Source organism: Uloborus diversus, chromosome 6 (genome assembly GCF_026930045.1).
Source record: "Uloborus diversus isolate 005 chromosome 6, Udiv.v.3.1, whole genome shotgun sequence".
NCBI classification, from domain to species: Eukaryota; Metazoa; Arthropoda; class Arachnida; order Araneae; family Uloboridae; genus Uloborus; species Uloborus diversus.
In genome coordinates this window covers 132,882,814-132,903,611 of record NC_072736.1, presented here as the reverse complement: position 1 = coordinate 132,903,611, position 20,798 = coordinate 132,882,814, and the positions used below count along the sequence as shown (strand labels likewise).

Below are 20,798 nucleotides of genomic sequence, written 5' to 3'. Positions count from 1 at the left end.
CGTTTGATTTTTTTACGTTGAACAGCTAGAATGATTGATTAATTGTGCGAATAAAACACTTGACGAGAAAAAAGAACTTGAACTTGAAATTTCGCGTATGTGCTGTCTGCTGTTCGTAATCCGTGTATGCGATAGCTAAAAAATTAAAAAGAACGATTTGTATACGTTTTATAATATGCATTAACGCCATGCTTTTGCGATAATATTGTTTTAAACTATTATATTTTAAGTTAAGTACCTGATATTTCTTAAATCTGTTATTTTGAAGCTTTTAAAAAACAAGTTTATCGGCTATTGGTTCTTAGTCATATTGGTAAGGATTTGAAATATTTTTACTTTAGCAAGTATTGTATTTAGTCTGACCTTTTTGTTTTTTAATATTGTTTGAAAATGTATTTTTACACTTAGTTATCACTGTCAATTTTCTATACATTCAACTTGTTGAAAAAGAAATGCATGTTCCTGTAAAAGATAGATGCATGACTTGCATATTCTATTTGTAGTTTCAGAATTACATTGTTGTGTATGATTTCCTTTTCAATATTGCAGCTATATACATTATATTATTGTAATGGAATATTATAATTTTGTTTTTGAGACATGTTGAATATTTTAGCTCAAAGGTATTTGAATTTAGTGAAAGAATTTGATACAAAAATTTAAATGTTCGTAAACAGTCATTATTTTATATTCAGAAAGGGATTCAACTTCGAGTGTATTGTTCTACTTGGCTTTTGTAATCTAGTTTCAAAAAATATTAAATCAAATTATGTGTTATGAGTTTTAGTAATGATCATTCTGTGTAGAAGTTTCAAGCTACTGGCATAAAAAAAAGATAAATAATAAATCAATTGTGTTTTAACTTTTCATGTGCTGTTTTTTCTGATTTTTCTCTGTAAACTAACTATAATGGTTTCAACCATCTTTCTGTTTTATTAAAAAACCTGATCACTTTGAATAACACCTCATAAAATCATAATGCAGTGAAATCCCATTTTAATGTGTTCCAAGTTATCACAAATTTTGTTTGTTGTAATGGGAATTTCATTGTAATGAAATTCAATCAACTTAATGGGAATTGAATCAAGACTGAAAATTTATTTTATTGAAACGAATATTTCGTTGTGTATTGGTATTCATTGTAGCAGGATTTTAATGTATATGCTATGCTTTAATGCAACCAAACTTTGATACGAAGTTGTACTCACATAGAGTGAATCTCATAATTCCTTAGTACCTTTTCTTATGCTATGCCCATCAGACCAGGTATGAGTTTGGTAAATTAAGGTTTGATCTCAACTCCTCAAAGTATAATCCAATGGTTATTATTGATATTAATAAAGATGCACTGAATATTTGGTATAGTACTGCATATTATTCAGCAGACAAATTGAATATTAAATTAATTTTAATCAATTGATAAACATCAATTGATAAAAATGCAAATTTTTTTTATACAATGAATATATTAGTGTCATATTACACAGCTAATTTAAATTGTTACTTACTAATATTATCATTCATACCTTCACTGTGAATTTAGAGAAAACACTTAGATGTTTAACTTTAGCTGCAATGTTTAGATTTAGCTATTTTTCTCACAACACTTTACAGCAGTGATGCCTTCCCACCCCCTAACAGTAATGGTGCACCCCTTAAATATTGTAAAGACCCCTCTTCCCCCCCCCACAAAAAAAAAAAAAAAAAAAAAAAAAAAAAAAAACAAGAATCCCTACTAAAAATGAGAAAAATACCTCTCAAAACAACCCTTCTTAAAAATTTCAATGGCACAGTCTGCGCCATGACCCCCCTCTCCCTAGGTGGGCACCCCTGTTTTACATTAACTTTAGTATTACTAAGTCATTTAAATATTAAACTAAGTATAAAAGAAGAAAAAAAGGCATGCTTTTAAGTAAAAGAAAGTACAGGAATGTTAAGTTATGCAAATTTGCGAAGAACTGCAGGGAAAGAACTGGGGTTTCCAGGAACCTCCTTTACAATGCTTTCGAAGGTAAAGTCATCTATAAAAGGGTGACTACATTTGAAAAATTCTGCACAAATTTCTGCAAATTTGTGTGATTCAGCATGATTTTTTCTTTTATTTTTCTGCACAAAGGTATTTCTTTTATTTAAATAGTCATAAGTATATAACATCGATTAATGTCTAGTTTTTTAAATTTATTCATTTACTGAAGAAGCTAAGATAACAGAAAATCATTTTATTGTAATTTGTACCTAATGAAATTTCATGCAATTTGGACTCGTATTGTAACATATGCTATGATTATCAGTTATCAAATTAAAGTAGGCTTGCCAGGCATCCCATTTTGACTGGGACAGTCCCGGTCGGTTTACTTCACCTCCCAGAAAAAGATAAATTTGATTAAAATTGACCAAAAAGGTTAAAAAATAATTAACTGTGATGGATAATGCTGGATAATTACTTTATCATTTGTAACATTGACTTGTAAAATTAATACCGGTTTAGCTTGTAGGGAGTTATACAAGATTAAAACCAAAAAAGACTCTAAAAAGTCCTATAAAATGAAAAGAATGTCGAAATGAGTGCCTAAAGTTGCAGTCCTCGGATGGAATAACTGAGCTGGCTGTGTATATTGTGTATTTCTGCCTCAGCCCTGGCTTAGGGTGGTAACTTAATGCAAAATATCTATATATTGTTCATTTTTTTATTCCCCATTCAAAGTGTTTTTTCCAACTAAAATAAATTGTATCACATGTAAGAAGGGAAATGCTAAAATCTTATCTGCTTATGTCATTTTTTTTACTCTCGTTTTAGGCTCATAATTAGTAACACTTTATTCATAACATTGAGAATAACCTGCCCTATAAATAGGCTTGCCAGATTTTTGAAATGCTCAACCGGGACACCGAAATGTCCCCCCCCCCCCTGCATCACAAGTATTCAAAAGAGTACGCATCCCTGGCTGGCTTTTAGAGTATTTTACAGGACATTTCATCTCAATGCTATGAGTAAATGGTTACTAGTTATGATGGACCTAAAACAAGGGTAATAAGAAATGACCCAAGCAGACAAATGTAAACATTTTACTTCTTGCTAAGAAAAAACTCTTTAAACGAGAGGAATGAAAAATTGAACAATTTTCATCGGAAGTGACTTTTTTTACTTTCTTTTTTCGGCTTTAATCTGTCAAGTGTTACAAATGACAAAGTAATTATTCTAGTTGAATATTTTTAGACTTTTTTGGTCATCTGTAGTCAAATTTATCTTTTCCCAAGAGATAAATTAAACCAGCCGGGACTTCGGGATTTTGAGTGAAAACCGGAACCGTGACTGTCCCGGTCAAACCGGGACGTCTGGCTAGCCTACCTATAAAACACTCCAAAAATCAGCCACAGGTGTGTACCATTTTGAATACTAGCAACATTGGGGGCATTCCGGTGTCCTGGTTGAACATTTCAGAAATTTGGCAAGCCTAAATTAAAGTCAATTTATACAAAGTTGCAGATAAATCTAAACCAAATTAGCCATTTACTATTGATTTGCTTTTGCATTGGTTAATATTTTTTAATCGTAATAATAAATGTAGAAAATTTTAAGATGTTAAATGGAAGTACATTTTTACTTCTCATAAAAGACACAGAACAAGCATTTTTTATTTTAAATTTGCATAAAAGAAAAAGTGAAACATTTCAGTAAAAAAAAGTGACCAAACATTTGATATCCAGAAAATCTTGTGTTAGAATTTTAACTGACAGTTCTAGTATTGGGCAAGATATGGCATTCAGTGCATCCCTTAGTTATTATCATTAATACATATGACATCACTTGTCTGCGTAAAGTGAATGTTGATGAACATATTTTTTGTTAAAAAAGTTCATTGAAACAATTTAAGCTTTTGAAAGAAAAGTAAATTTAAAATATTAAATCAAATGTTTTTAAAATTTTAATCTTGTTATGAATTAATTATGTTCTGAAACACTGTTATACTTATTTCTTTTAGGTTTTACACATCAGTGAATTGGTAATTGTCCTTACGATGTTGATGCGAACACCTACATCTTATCAAATTATCAGTAAAAAAAATTTAGCGTACAAAAATTGTAGTGTCATTCCATACATTATAATATTACTCAATCCATCAAGTAAGGACCCTTTGTTCTGAAGCCCCCCCCCCTCCAAAAAATGGCAAAAAAGAGAGAACATGTTCCAAATCACCCACCGTGCTTCAGATCTCGCTCAGTCGAAGAAGACAAGGAAGATCTTTGTACGGATGGGGCAATGCGATTCACCATTTCTTCATATCCAAAGGAAGCATTTGAGATTATGTCTCTTATGCGGCAGCATCAGAAACTTTGTGATGTTGAGATAAGAGTTAGTGATGAAATCTTTCATGCTCATAAAATAGTATTGGCATCTGCTAGTCCATATTTCAAGGTAAGTACCCGTTATGACCCATATTATTCACTAGAGACGTACCGAGTACTCGGTAACTACTCGGTACTCGACCAAATTCTGATCATATACTCGGCCAATACCGAGTAGTTGCAAAAAATTGAATATTGTCCAAGACTAATACTAAAATTTATATAAAAAAAAAGAGCAAGCATTATATTCTGCAATCATTTACAATTAAAATTTATAGGTAAAATTTAAATTTTGAGAATAAAGAAGTTTGTAATGCTTCAATGGAATAAATCTTTATTTTAATGTCCCCAAAGTTAATAAAACTTATTTATTAAAAATTATGCAAAAAAAGGTAAGTATAGAAAATATGGAATTTTTATATTAAAAATGAATTTTTGCTCCAAACTAAAATTAGTTATAAAAAATATAAAAATACCTTTGCTTAAAAAATAAAAGGAAATGAAACAACGTTAAAAGCACAGTGCAGGAACACTGCAGACACGTGTTTTGGCGTACAAGGAATTCCTTTTTCAATGCACAAAATGAGAGCTCCTGGATTTAAAGGCATCCGACAAAAGTCGGATTTTTTTGTCGAATGTTTTTACATTAGCTCACATGTTATGCACTGAAAAAGACGTTCCTTGTAACGGGGGGGGGGGGGGCAGAAACACATGTCTGCAGTGTTCCTGCACATTTGTTTTATCTGCTTTTAAAAATTATTTATGTTTATCGGACTAGAACTATAATTTATTGGTATAGAGGGAAACCCCTCCTGACAGACACCCCTCTTATGCGGACAATTTTTAATTCCCCAGTTCCAATGCAAATAACATTATTAAACCCCTGTCCTGCGGACACCTCTCTATTGCAGACAGAAAAATTGCCCTGTTAGTGTTTGCATTAGAGGGATTTTACTGTAATTTGTTTTAATTCCAACTTGATTAAACATACCTTTTATTTATTTATTTTTAATTTTAAAAATATTTTTTTGTAACATCTTTGACACAAACAAAATTGTTTATATAATGCGTAATTAAACTACAGCAGGAATTTAGTTTTAAAAACTATTATATGGACAAGGAGGCCTATACTACTATTCCAATAAGTTCAAAATTCATCACATGTGTGTCGGTGGTTCTTCTTAAAACATAATTGGTACTTGGTAACTCGACCGAGTAGTGAAAGGCTGAGTACTCGGCTACTTGGCCAAAGTGCTACTCGGTACGTCTCTATTATTCACAGTGAAGTAGTTATTTGTATCGGGGACTTTTGTTTTTGATGTCCTAGGAAAAAGTTTTAGGACATGGTCCTTTCTACTGAAACTTATGAACTGCCATTTTGGTTCACGAATTTTAAAACAGTCATTTTAATCATTAAGGGGAAACAGTTTATGAGGCAAAATTTTAGTGTTTTTCGTGAATTTTTTTTCCAGAAAAGAAATGAGAATTTCTTTAACCTTGGAGGGTATTTTTATTCGTCTTTTGAAGTGTACCTTGTATTTTTTTGAAGTCATTTCCACCAGAATTAGTGGAAGCTGCTGTCCATGGGCAGTCGCCATCAGAGCTTGTTGCCGGTGGGCATTACCAAAGCCACAATTTTTGTCTGTAATCATTGCAATTTTTCTTTCTCCTAAACAACATATTTCCTAAAAATATGAACCTAATTGTGATCAAAAAAGTTGAATATTGCACGTTTTTGAGGGGTTTGGATTGCAATATTACGTTTTCTACCATTTTTTTTTTCACATTTCTTGCTTTAAATTTTTTTTTCTAATAATATCATCGAAAAGTTAGGTTCATATAGACTATAATTGAACAAAGAATATTTGCACAAATTTTCAGGATGATTGGTCGATAACTCTTTGAGCTAGAAGAGAGCTAGAGTTGAAAAAAAAAGTAAAAGTTGTTTTGAGAAAAACGTGTTTGAAAAAAATGCTGTGAACGTTTTCGAATCTTCACAGTCATTTTTATTGCTCATAGTATCCGAAGTTTTCACTAAAATTTTGGAAACATATTCTTAAGTAGTTTTACTAACATTTTATGACATAAAAAAGGGGGATTTTTTGACCTGTCTAAACTGTGATTTCCCCCTTAATATAAATTAAAACTTTGTGCTTTAATTCATTAATTAATTGTTTAATGTATATTCTTATTTTTTTCAGGCAATGTTTACAAGTGGTCTGAAAGAATCTGAAATGTCAATTATCAACATTCAAGGCGTTTGTCCTTTAAGTATGGCCATTATCATACACTTTGCGTACACAGGGCAAGTAAAAATTGAGGAGAATAATGTATGTAACTTGTTACCGGCTGCAACTATGTTCCAGGTAATGCACAATTAATCAAAAGGTTTTAAGTTTTTTTTTATAAAAAATATTTAGCTAACTTTTTTTTTCATGATGTTATTTATATTAATACTTTCTCATATTTTATCTATTTACAACATCAGTTTCATTAAAATTTAAAGAAATGTCTGCTTTAATCATTGGTTGGTTTATTACAAAACATATTGAAATAGTGTCTAATATCTGAAGCATATAATGTTAAAGTGATGAGAATTGCTGATAAGGGTCGGTTTTAAGCATTTTTATCCCAAATTTCAATTTTAAGGTTGCAAAATTTTCGTGATGGGTTCGTTTTTTGAGAGGTAAATTTTTTTTCAATTAATCTGATCCCCCAACCTCAATGAATCAGACATTATCTTTCTGAGCTTAAAATTTGGAAGGTCTGAAATCCAGTCCTAAAAAATATTTTGCTCTACAAATGTGAAAAATGAAAATCAATCAAATGGTACTGGTATTTGCAACAACCATGAGTAGGTTTCCTAATATCATCAAAGAAAATATCAGGTCACTATGTATGATGAAATAAAGATCCATTCATTTAAATAAAATTAATGATTAATTTGTAAGTTTACAACCGTACCAATTTTTTCCAAAGAGAAAAACTTATATGCCTCTTATAAAACTTTCGTTTCAAATGTAAAAGCTGTTTTTTTTTTTACTTTCAAACAATAACAATTGTAATTTCAATTTCTAAATTTCAAGTGCTGCCGGATTCTGAACCCAAATTTAAGGTCTTATACAGGCTTAATTTATGAAATCCCCACTTATATTTTAAAAATTCCCATTACACTCGAACTCTTGTCATTAAATTTATGCATGCTAATGTCTCCATAATTTTGCTCATAACCTAATTTTGATTTTGCAATGTTGGCAGGTATTACTTGTGACAAAGGAGGACAAAGTCAAATATCTCTACATAGTATAAAATGAAGTGTCTAAAAAGCGTCTGTTTTCTTGAACTCGCAAAACTCGAGAACTATCCGGCCGATTTCGCTGAAATTTTCACAATTTGTCCCTTTAAGTCCTGAGAAGGTTTGCAGACCAGTTCGAAAAAAATTCAATGAATAGTTCTTTTTTTATTCCAATTTAGGCCCAATTTTCACATAAATTCCCGAATATGGGGGTTAAAAATTACTCGCAATTAGTAATATTATATATCGTTGGAAAGGGAAGAATTTTCCACGTTCTACGCAATTTGGTCCAACGCTCTGACTTAATTGCGGCGGGAGTTATTTACGTTTTTAGCTCGAATTTGTTTAGGCTTAACTAAAATTTAGGCACTATTTTCTTCATTAAATTTATCAATAAAAAGTGAATGAATTGTCCTACAGTTTTCGTTTTGACACCATTGAAAAGAGCTACCTTTTTTACTCCAGATCTAACTCGACCTATGGTCGGAAGTTTAATTCCCTATCTGCATTAGAAAAAAAGTTACAAAAAGCGAATTAAATAAAGTTCAAAAATCTGTTCTCTATTCAAGTTTTTAGCCATTTTATTTTGCGTTTCCACGGTAATGCTTTTTGAATCCATTGTTTCTATCTTTCTCATTTTCAATTCTGAAACTTATTTTATTTTGTCTTTCCATAGTTATGCTTTTTAAATCCATCTTTCTCATTTTATTTTAATTTCTTAAAAGTATTTTAATATCGGTCATCATTGTTTGGAGTTGAAATTTTCCATGATGATTTTTTTTTTCTTTTATTTATGCCTGATTGTTGAATATACGTCACTTGACACAATTTTTGTTTTCAAAATAGACCGGGCAAAGCCGGGCAATGCAGCTAGTGTTCAATAAAAGTGATATTATTTGTTTACAGTCTCTCAATGAAAGAAACTGTTTGATAGATTAAATTGTAACTGTTTCATGGATTCAAATACTTGTTCAGTATTTTCGAAAACATACATTCTTTTTATTTTTTAAATACATTTTAATTGTTGTAAATGCAGTATGGGACCCTATTTTTGGAATCCCAGATCTGGAAGACATAAAACCAGGAGTTTTTTTAATCTTATATAATTAAAAACTGAGCGTATGTACCTATGTATGTAACTATATGTATGTATGTATGTCCAAGTTACTTCTCCCGAATGACAGTGAACTGACCATCAAACCATATATCGATAGATTCATAATCTTCCAGTCTTTATGTTTATCTATTTAACACAATCCTTCGGTAATAATTAGCGGAGATATCAATTAAAAACTATTAATAATGACACTTAAATTCAGACATAAAATTCCTATTTTTCGAAGGCTTTCCTCCATTTAAATTATTATTCAGTGCTTCATCTCACCTTTCCGTAACAATGCTTTTATTAAAATTGTAGCGTGAAGAAAATAGTTTAGACAAAAGATCTGTTGCCATTTTTTGTCTCGCACATGAACAAATAAAATTCATGTAAACTTTTGTTTTAAAGGCTTTTCCTGTAATTGGAAGATTTAAAATGTTTACTTTTTGGTTATTTTTCCACAATCTGCCGCAAAATTTTACTGTTTTTTTTTTTTTGTTCAAACCTGAGTGTTGAACAATCGTCACTTGACATAACTTTTATTTTCGAGGTGGACTGTGCAAAGCCAGGTGACGCAGCTAGTCTTATGTTATTAAAAACTGAGCGTATGTGTCTATGTATGTACTTATGTAGGTATCAATGTATGTATGTCCGAGTTACTTCTCCCGAACGCCAATGAACTGATCATCGAACCAGGTATTGATAAATTGGTAATCTTCCCGTCTTTATGTTTGGCTATTTAATATAATCCTCCGATAATAATTAGTGGAGATATCAATTAAAAATTATTAGTTTTGGCACTTAGATTTTGATATATAATCCCTATTTTTTGAAGGCTTTCCTCCATTCACAAATTATTATTCAGTGCTTTATCTCAACTTTCCACAACAATGCTTTTATTAAAATCTGAAGCGTGAAGAAAATCATTAAGAAAAAATGTTGCAATTTTTTTCTCGAATATGAAGAAATAAAAAAAATTCTGGCTTTTTGTTTTATAGGCTTTTCCTGTAATTGGAGAATTTAAAATGTTTCGTTTTTTGGCATTTTTCTGCAATCTGTCGCAAAATTGTACTGATTTTTTTTTTCTTTTTTTTGAGCCTGATTGCGGAATACGCGTCACTCGACATAACTTTTATTTTCAAAGTGGACAGTGCATAGCCGTGCGACGCAGCTGGTATGATATGAAAAATTGTAAAAAGTTTCGAAAAAAAATTCAACCAATTTCCTTTTCCTATTTAAACTTTTAAATGACTATTACTTGTTGAAAATATAGTAATTTTTAAGTTTTATTGATTCCACATGCTATAAGTAATGTTACTATTTTGCTATAATTGTGCAACATTCTTTTAGCTTTCACTTACAGTTTAGGATATTTATTTTTTTCTCATTGGTATTCAGTACAAAGCATATCGAGACAAAATGTCGCCAGCATGTTGTATAATGCATAATAATAAAAAGCAACATCTGTGGATCATACATCCAATGCAAATTACCTCCCACCATTTTTTTAGTGTACCAAAGTATGCTTTTTTTAGACAAAGAAAAAAAAAGGAATTTAGTCACAAACATAAGCAAAATTCAGGAAAATGTGCATAATATTGCACAGTGCGTTAGTTAGTTTTGAATCAAGATTTAAAATCGAAAAAGGTCGTGGTCCAGGGTGTACAGAATTGGGGTCCTATTCTGTATAAGTACAAAAGAAATAATCAACACAGCAACTGAACTCTTGATCGAACTAGGTTGGTACTAGCAGTCAATCCTCAGTAGCGATCTTGTATCCTCTTAAAACTATTCACCTCAATTTACCACAGCTTCTAGAAAACTGTTCAAAGCATTTACAACATTGAAATTGTACCTTCCCTCCTTATTTCAAGATCATTCTGAATTTTTTATAGTTTGAAACGATTTTGATATTTTTTGTTAGTAATAACATCTCTTCCCTTTTTTAGGTAACTCACATAATAGATTCCTGCTGCTCTTTTCTGGAGAACCAACTTGATCCTAGTAACTGCATAGGGATAGCTGATTTTGCACTACAGCATGGATGCAATAATTTGTACCAAACAGCCAATCAATTTATTGATCAACATTTCTCACAGGTAATTTTCTGTTGATAAAACTTTTATGACTCATTGGGCTGTTATAGCTCTTGACTACAAAGCAATAAATTTGCGTTTATGCTTGTGGCCGGTAACTAAACAAAGAACTAAATAACTGTGTGGTCAAAATGTTCTGAAATCTTATTTCTTGTGTGTTATGCGTAAAAATATTTTAATGTATTATTTCGGGTTCGACAAATTCGGGGCACCAGGTCGCTTGGGTGACGAAAAAAGTCACCTTACTGACTAAAAGTCTTTACTTGGCCATGTTGCCTTCAGTATTCCTATTAACTGTAATAAATTACACCAGTCAACACCAAAAATGCATCCAACCCAAAAATGGCTATTTCCGACCTTTTTTGCCTTGCTAAACACGAAAATTACCATAAAAAGTTGAGATTTGCTCTAGTTTTTTTGAGACACAGAACCAACTACAATAGTGAAATGATGTTCTGACTGACACTGATGCTCATATTTCCTGGCAGATAGAAACACCCCCCATGGGATATGTTGAAAAAAACCACCTGGTGACAATTACTTGATTTTCATAAACTTTTTAGCACAATATCTGTACTTAGCACATCAGTATTCTGCTGTGCTAAGCACAAAAATCATATCTGCAGCAGAGTTCAAAATGAGAAATGACTGTTTAAAGTTGTGCGACTCCATGTATTTGATTCAGATGGAATTTTTTTTGGAGTTTTTAAAAAAATATTTCCCATTGGCATATGACCATAAAAAATTATATTAGACGAACTATGTGACAAAAAACCTAACTGTAGTTGAAGTATTATTTTGAGTTTTAAAGCTACTGTTAATATTTTTATGTGTTTTGTAAATAGTTTTAAGTTTCAAAGAGACTTTAATAGCTCTTTTCAAAAGGTGTGTATGCATTTAATTGAAGAAAAGTGATCATTTAACATCAAAAGGGGGGCATGGGTGTGTTTTTTTTTTTTTTTTTTGTTCAACGGATTTTTTTTTAACTTCTCAGCACGGGCATCGCTGTCTGAGTACTGCTAGTGATAATATAGTTTGAATACTCTAATATAAGTACTATACTTCAAGTATCAAAAACTAAATATTTATTTCTTTAAAAATAATTTTCCATCTACATAATGTGATAATTTTAATAAGGTTTTGAGCTAGGGTTAAAATTTTAGCATTTTAGAAGTTACTGTTCAAGCCCCTGTTTGAGTTTGACCATATTGATTATGTTCTACTTCATTTTCATTTCAAAAGTTTCTCAGTTGCTTCTCAAAGCATGAATAAAATTGTATTTCATTCATATCAAGCTAACCTTTATGCATATTCCTCGAATTTTAAGCTGTCATAACTGTTCTCTAAAATTTTGATTTTATAAGATCATTTGCTTGACTTTTCAGGTTTCTCAAGGAGAAGAATTTCTTGCTCTGTCTGCTTGTCAATTGGTGATGTTGATTAAACGCGATGAGTTAAATGTACGCAGTGAAATGGAAGTTTTTAATTCAGTTTTACGTTGGGTGAAACATGATAAGTCAAGAAGATGTCCCAGGTTATCGGACATTTTGAATGCTGTGAGGTGCCATTTTTTAACTCCAAGGTTTTTGAAAGAACAAATACAGAAATGTGAAGTCCTCAAGAATGAACCTCAATGCTGTGACTACTTGAGCCGAATCATCCAAGTAATAAAAAGTTTTATTTATTGACTAAATAACATTAAACCCTTAAGGATGGGATAGTCCTAGCTCTTGCTCTACTGTCCAAAACATTCTGTTTTACTTTGAAACATAACAAATTAAATGTACCCACTCTGTGGGTAATAAAAGTTAAGAGAAATAAAATCCATACTGAAGGGGTTAAATCAAGATGAACTTAAAATAATCCCTTAAAATTGTCAGCAGTGCATGCTCTGTTTCTGATTTTGAAGCTCCTTATATAATAATTTCCACTTAATACAATCAGGAGTGCCCACCTAGCAGGGTCATGGCTCAGACTGTGCCTTTGAAATTTTTAGTTAAGGGGTGTTTTGAGGGGTATTTTTCTCATTAGGAGGGAAGGTGTCTTTGCGATATTTAGGGTGTTCGCAATTGCTCTTAGGGGGGGGGGGGCACCCCTGATATAATTAACATATTTAGTAAGAAAATAGTGTTCAGAATGTTCTAACATTAACAATCAAAGACAATCCAAGGAAAACTGATCGTAAATCCAACTAAAATGGGTACAATTTCCTTTTTTTTTTAAATATAATTGTTAAAAGAAATGAAATGTTATTTTGCTTTGCTCACAGTAAAAAAAAATTTAGTTTAAATAGTACGCATTTCTATTAAAAAATTTGTATTGCAATGTATGTGTTACTTAATGATATTTTACACAAAAATGACTAAAAATTGCATTACTTATCTTTTTAATTAAACATTAAATTAATTCTTTGCTAAAATTTGTTACAGATTAGCATGATGAAGCAACTGTGTTGTAACATCATAATTTATTCGAATCTTAGTTGCTTTTTTTACGCATGCTACATTAAAGTTGAAGATTTCATAGGTAATGAAAGAAAAATACATTGTACAGAAGCTGAATGAGATAAATGTAAAAGTTGTCTCTCTTAAATTATCATTAACTTAAAAGCTTGTACTTATGACTTATTAATTAACTATGAAACAAAACAGATGTTAAGTTTTAAAAATGTTCTGAGTGTTTTTTTTTATATATACATTGTTACAATTATTATTATTTATTGATTTTTCTCATCCGCTTTTTTATTTTATGCTTCCTTATTTTAAATCAATGCATTTTATTTAAATTAGGACTTAACTGTCCGAAGAAAGTACAGTTGCCATCAGCGAACTCCTAAAGTCCCATATGTCATTTATACAACCGGAGGCTACTTACAACATTCGTTGAGTAACATGGAATGTTACAATGCACAGGAAAAACAATGGTTTTCTCTGGCTGATTTACCAACTCCTCGAAGTGGACTTGGTGGTGCATTCATCGAAGGTAAATTTTATGCTGTTGGTGGAAGAAATAACTGTCTCGATGGTAATCAGGATTCTGACGGAGTAGACTGTTACGACCCAATTACGAATAAGTGGAAATCTTGTTGTAAAATGACAATTGCTCGAAACAGAGTTGGTGTTGGGGTGTTAGATGGACTGTTGTATGCTGTTGGTGGTTCAAAAGCTACTGTTCATCATAACTCTGTGGAAAGGTAAGTTTTGACATTTTTCTAAACTTGTAGTAAAATGAGAATTTTTATAGAATGCAGAATTTTTCTAAACACATAGACACCAAAAATATAGCTTATGTTCAACGACCTCGACCAGTAGCTACCGGTCGGTTGATCATATGACAGCTAATGACGTCAGCGATTACTAACCTGCTGATCACCAACCAATACTCCATCAAACACTTTCGGTTGATCACCGGTTACTTGCGCAGACATGGCGCAGATGAATAACACACAGGTGAAAAACTTATAATTGGTCCAAAATGTCACATAGTTCAATTGACCAATCAACCAGATTAAATTGAGGTTGACCGGTTGATCAACCAGTGAGGCTCATAGAACGACATCGTTAGCAACCAGTTAACCGGTAGCTCTCATAGAACGCTGCTGTTAGTTCACCTGTTGACCAGTCGAGGTCAGCAAACGCAACCATAGTTCATAAACTGTGACAATTTTGGAGCTATCATAAATGTTTCGAGTAAAGGTTAAAGTTATTATGTTGTGGGAATATATATTTTATTTATTTATTTTTTTTTTTTGAATTTGCATCCCAGATAAGAAGCTGTCCACTGACATGCTTTTTATTACCAGCAATATTTATTTATCGAAATATAAAAGAGGGGAAATTTTGAGTTTTGATATGGAAATTTTGCACACTTTCTTGTTTCTTCTTGGAAAGTGTTCGCCCCTGCTGTTTCTTTTTGCTCAGTCTAGAAAGAGCTGTTTAAGCTTGGTTGAAGTGACGTTAAACAAGATGAAAATTTCCAGTTATCCGTGTTATTTGTGTATTCTTTGTTATCGGTGATGATCAAGAATAGGGACAGAATATCTTAAAAACTTGAGTGCTTGTTAATAGAATGTTTATGATCAACCTTGTGGGCTGCATATAAATTATCCCAATGAATATATCAGTGCTGTATCGGAGGATATAAACTAGCAGCAAATTTTAGGGGGGTGACCAAGTGGCATGTGCCCGACTCCCCCCCCTCTAAAGGGATAAATCACTTTAACTATTTCATTTATTATTTTTTAATTGAATTCTCTATAACAAACTTTTTTACAGTGATTTAAAAAGAACACATTACACATAAAGTTTGCTAATATTCAGTGCAGTATTTATTTGTTTAGTATTAAGCTTATTTGTATTTTAAATGCTTTGTGCATTTAGTCAAGTGTATGGGGAGCAAAGTAAAATAGTTCATCTCATTTATTTATTCAATCTTTTATCAAATCACTTACGTATTCATTTATTAATTATTTCATTTACAATCCTTCATTTACTAATTCCCTTATTTATTCATTCATTCACCTATTTTCTTATTCATTCACTTATTTTTTCATTCATTCACTATATTGTTAACTGATTTTTTCTCATTTTATAATTTTATTCTTTTATTATTTTAATTTCTTTTCATTTATTCATTCTTTCTTTTATTTACTCATTTCTTTGATCAACAATATCTTTAATAATCAAATAGAAAGTATTTCGTTAGAAGAATATTTTATTTTTCACTTTGCCCCAAAAAAAATGAAGTGAAAAATTTCCACCTTTTTTTAGAAGTACAAATTTACTGCCAAAAGTAAAACATTATGTTTCAATACAAGTTTTATAATAAAATGTATCGTTCTTTCCTTATGTACCATAATTTTCAGAACAAATTTCCAACTTGTTCATTTTGAAAAAAAATAAGTTATCTTATTTATTCCACTTTGTCCCACTTCTCCTACATTTAAAAAAGCAAATTTTTCAATTTATTTTTAAACTTTTATACAAATTATTCCAATTCTTATTTATAATTCAACTTTGTCTATAGTTCTTACCGACGTTCTAAAAAAACATACTATGTTTCTTCACATGTTACAAGATCAATATTAATGTACATTTTGAAAGACTTATTTTCAATTATTTTTTTTAAACGTGACAGATATGATCCCATAGAAGACAAATGGTTCAGAGTTCAGAATATGTTAACTGCTAGAATAGGTGTTGGTGTTGCAGTGGTTAAAAGACTTCTGTATGCTGTTGGAGGGTATGACGGAAATAGCCGCCTGAACACTGTGGAGTGCTATAATCCGGAAAAAGATTCATGGACTTTAGTTGCTAGCATGAATACAAATAGAAGTGGAGCTGGTATGTATAATAATTTGCACTTCGGCAGAATTAACAATATATGTATTTAGAGCATGTGGAGTAGTTCCTGTAATAAATTGCGCAGTTTACATGCCTTAATATATTATTTTTAAATGCTTCTGAGTGCAAACAAGTAGACGAATCTTATTACCTGACCCTTATTTTTTTTTTAAATTATTTTTACTATTTTTATCATTATTATTATTAATAATGATGGATATTTTACAGTAATGGGTTCAGCTATAGTAATGGTTCATGATTTGAAAACCATTTGTAGATATTTTTTAATAAATGAAAGTTTTTTTTACTATTTATTTTAACTATTTTAATTTTTAAGCTTGTTTATTTAATTTATTATATTTAATCAGTACTTTTATTTAAGTTACCTAACTATTTTAATTTTTAAGCTTATGCATTTATTTTTTATGTTTAATCAGTACACTTTCAATACACATCCAGTTTGTCCAGGTTGAAATTTTGTGGATGAAAAAGTTTTTATGAATTATATACTGGCTGTGGAGTTTTTTGTCTTACTGCTGATTTAAAAAAGCATTATAAGCTTTTTACTTATACTTTAAACATACATTTTGAGATTAATGCATTTCCATTAAAATATTTTTAAAAGAACTCTTGGCAAAAACTTCAAAAAACAAATCTGATATTTTTTAAATTTTTTTGAAGCCAGTTTTACCTGGTTTTATAGCATAGGATTATTAGCATTATAAAGTACTTAGATGAATGCGACATCTCTTCATTTCTTTCTTTAAAGTTTTTGTGCCTGCATAATTTTTAATTAGTTAAGTTTTTGTTCAAAATTAATGCTTATAACTTTGAGTTATAAATTCAAGTTGAACGACGAAGATTTTTAAAAAAATAATAAATGCTTTTTACAGGCATTTTTGCTCATTATTATGGTGCTCCTTGTTTTCTTTTCATTATTTTATGAATTATTTTTTTTTATTTATTTATTTGCTTTTAAATACAGAAAGTCCAGTTGATTACATTACATTTGAAAATAGCCAGTTATTCTCAAATTTTAATAATGTAGTAAAAATTGAATTTAAAGTTCTTATGATAAATACTGTAACCACTTCATTAGAATTTAAAAGTAGCATTCTGTATTATTTTCCATGACTTATCAGATGTAAAATATTATGATCGATAGCCAAAAAAAAAATAATAATAATAATAATAAATAAATTAAGCATTAGCCATACAAAAATTATGTGTTGAACATGTTCTTTTAACACTCAAATAACTGGAAAAAGCAACCCTTTAAAATAATGAAAATTAATAGTTCCCATATGGAACCATTTTGTATCATAAATGCTGAAAAAATCATTCTCTTTATTATGTTCAGTTTATAAATGTATATTGTTTTCAGAGCCCAATGCAAAATTTTGAATGTGTTTGTGCTTAACAATTCAGATGCTTTGTTTTTTATGAATTGTTAGGTGTTGTAGCTCTAGATCATTATATTTATGCTGTTGGAGGATATGATGGAGCATTACAGTTAAAAACCGTGGAAAAGTATAACACTGAAACCAATGAGTGGGTGTATGTTTCTTCCATGTCTTCTCCTAGAAGTGCTCTCAGTGTAGCTGCTTTGGATGGGAAAATATACGCCTTAGGTAATTTATTTTTGTTGTTAGTTACAGTTTGTCTAAAGTAGTTTTTTTTTTTTGCCATTTCTATCAGAAATATTGTCTTAGTTCACAATTTTATCATTTATAAAAAATATGACGTAAAGAAAAGTTAATTTTTACCTTTTTAACTTTTTGAATTACTTTAAATATTGGAAACCAGTTTGTAAAGTTGTGTTTGCATGAAAGAACTTGTATAAAATGTGGTGTAAATAGTATGAATATCACATTATTACCTTCTGTTGACCATCTTTTTTTTAATAGTACAACCCTTTCTTATACAGAACATATGCTTTCTTATTTATGTAAACAGTAAACACACAAATGATTCTTATTTAATTTACTGTATATTCTTAAAACTTAAAGTAATTAGTATGTATTAATGCTTTGAGCTTTATATTATAAATGTCTTATGGTGATATTACGAATATCTTCCATGCGTCTTTGTTATCATTAATATTTTTTAAATATACTTGCTTGCAACTTAAGTTGACAGTGATGTCACGATGTGCGGAAGAAAAATAGAGTTAAGAGATAAAATCACACTTACTAGCAGCCTACCCTGTCTGCTTTGTGAATAAAAGAAGATCGCCACCAGTCTATGAGCTGTTATTGGCTGGCGTTTGTGATTCAAATAGATATAATGTTCCACACTGCTTTGCTCGTAAGATTGAAAATATTTAACAATTGACAGAAATTATGACAAAAAATGTTATGTATGCGAGGGTTTAACTAACTAATCCGATTTCTAAAATGAAGAGCATAATTTCACTCAAATATCGGACAAGGTGCTGGGAACTCTTTCCTTTACCTGGTCTCGGCTTATTTTTCCATTGTCAGGTAAGCTTGCAGACGAGTATAGTTACTATTTATATTAGCAAAGTTGTAAAACAAGAGCACACATGCATCATTAGTGGATGATTTTCCGCATATGAATTTAAAAACAAATATAGGTGAATCGATGAGTCCAAAAACCGGTCATCTCTGGGATCACCAAAGACGATGACTGATTTTCGGACTCGTCAATCAACCGGGATGGCCAATGGCTGCATCAACAAATAACCTTCACATTCAGATCAATAACACTGCATGGCAAAAAAAAAACTCTTCATATTGCTTCTGACATTCTTGCTGATTCTTATGTAAAATGACCCCCATGAATCCAAATGTGGCCATAGTTTAACCCTGAACACGTCCCACTCTTTGGAAATGTCGCCCCTCCCCTAATTATTTTCAGTTTTCAAAGGAAAGAGAGCATTATACAGCCATTAACACTCTTCTGGAGGCTAGAGTGGTGCCAGTGTTCAAACACAGGAACATTTGGGCCAAGTGAAACTAAACCATGAAATAAATCCATGAGAGTTTTTCTAATTTTTTTTTTAATAATTAGAGCAATCAATTTTAATGTCTTTAATGTCATGTATCAAACATTAAAGTTTTAATCTATGTTATGAATTTCTGAAAAATGAAACTGTGCTTTAGTGTTTATTTACAAATACAAATGTACCAAAAGGAATACAAATGTGATGACCAGCAGCAAGCTCTAGGCCCAGCTAGGTTGTTATGAAAATCAAGAGCCCACTTAAAAAAATTCACCCCATCCCAAGTAACAGCTGCTTTGGGTAAAATACTCCAAATCTCTATGACCCTGTTGAAGTAGTAATTTTTCCTAGTTTCAAGATTAGCTTGGCGTTCGAAAAGCTTAAAACAATGACCCCTGGTTTTGCCATCTGTGCAAAAATTTAGACCATAAATATCTTCCATTTTAATAAAGTTGAATAACTAGATCTTATCCCTACTTACTCTCCCTTACTCAAGACTGTACATTTTTAAGCATTCTGGGCTTGAAGTCGTAACCTAAATTAAAATGCTCATTGACTGACCTTGCAAACTTCTTTTGAACCCTTTCCAATCAATTAATATCTTTCTTAAGATACAGAGACCAAAATTGAACAGCATACTCCAAATGAGGCCGTGAGAAGCAAAGGGATGTAAGTGACAAAATTAAAAATTTGGAGATAGTCAGCACAAATGGTAGGTGGGCCTCTCCTCTGTCTTGAAGCAAGAGATAGTACTAGTAGCCCTAGTAGGTGCTGCTGTACCGCATGACTTAGAAACAAAATTTAATGGAAGCCTACCTAGGATCTGAACTTCAAATGTAATTTACTCAACTTTAAACAGTCCACTTACATCCCTTTGCTTCTCACTGCCTCAAATGAGGTCTTCTCAAAGTTCTGTACAAAGGTAGAACAATCTTGGAATTTTGTGAAATAGGCCTGTTGATAAAACCCAATCTGCTTTGTTACTTGCTTACTGATCATGCTAACCAACTTTTATCTTTTGAACTTTTTTTTTCCCCAGGAGGTTATGATGGCACCAACTTTCTAAATACGGTAGAAGTATATGACCCAGAGGAAAATGCGTGGGAGGATGCTCCCAACATGTCATGTGGTCGCAGTGGGCAGGCTTCTGCGGTTTGGAGAGCACCGTGTCTTGCTCATGGGATTTCGTAGGTTCAGTTGTAATCTTTTAGTTTATCGTAATAAGTTAATAATTCTGAAAAATAAAATGTTTTATGAATTTTCTTTCAAATGTTCAAATTTCTGGTTAATTTCAAACATTGAAATTATATTTTTAAATAAAATATTTATTTTTTAATAGATATTAATTATATTCATGTTTTTTGTGATTTTAAATATGTGCGTGAGGATGTTAAAAATGCTGCAATAAATAAGATACCTTGAAGTAAAGTGTATTTGTTTGATCTTCGTTCATGTTTTGATTTTATTTTTATCTTCAGCTCTTTGTGAAAAAATCTTTTATTAGCACATTTGAAATTACTAAATTTCTTCATTTAGCATGAGCATAATTGGGCATTAATAATAATAATGGGCATAAATCACAATATTGTGATTTATGCCCAAATCTTATTGATTTCAGTGATCCCATTTGAAATCACAGGGGTAGAAAGGAAAC

The 20,798-nt window shown here is 31.0% G+C and overlaps 1 protein-coding gene across 1 annotated transcript; it reads left to right on the top strand.

Annotated features, from left to right (window-relative positions):
* The first annotated feature begins 213 nt into the window (after positions 1 to 213).
* LOC129224469 (kelch-like ECH-associated protein 1) lies at positions 214 to 20,493 on the top strand. The gene is made up of 9 exons (XM_054858921.1): positions 214 to 313; positions 3,984 to 4,417; positions 6,549 to 6,713; positions 10,691 to 10,840; positions 12,223 to 12,501; positions 13,627 to 14,030; positions 15,974 to 16,179; positions 17,634 to 17,810; positions 20,184 to 20,493. The coding sequence occupies exons 2-9, from the start codon at positions 4,166 to 4,168 to the stop codon at positions 20,333 to 20,335; spliced, it is 1,785 nt and encodes a 594-aa protein (XP_054714896.1). The 5' UTR covers positions 214 to 313; positions 3,984 to 4,165; the 3' UTR covers positions 20,336 to 20,493.
* Positions 20,494 to 20,798: the final 305 nt, after the last annotated feature.

Excerpts from the sequence above, each read along its gene's own strand:
- LOC129224469 (XM_054858921.1), top strand. The coding sequence starts at position 4,166 with ATGGCAAAAAAGAGAGAACATGTTCCAAATCACCCACCGTGCTTCAGA. Across the intron at positions 4,418-6,548 it reads CTGCTAGTCCATATTTCAAG|GCAATGTTTACAAGTGGTCT; the intron begins GTAAGTACCCGT and ends TATTTTTTTCAG. Across the intron at positions 17,811-20,183 it reads TGGGAAAATATACGCCTTAG|GAGGTTATGATGGCACCAAC; the intron begins GTAATTTATTTT and ends TTTTTTCCCCAG.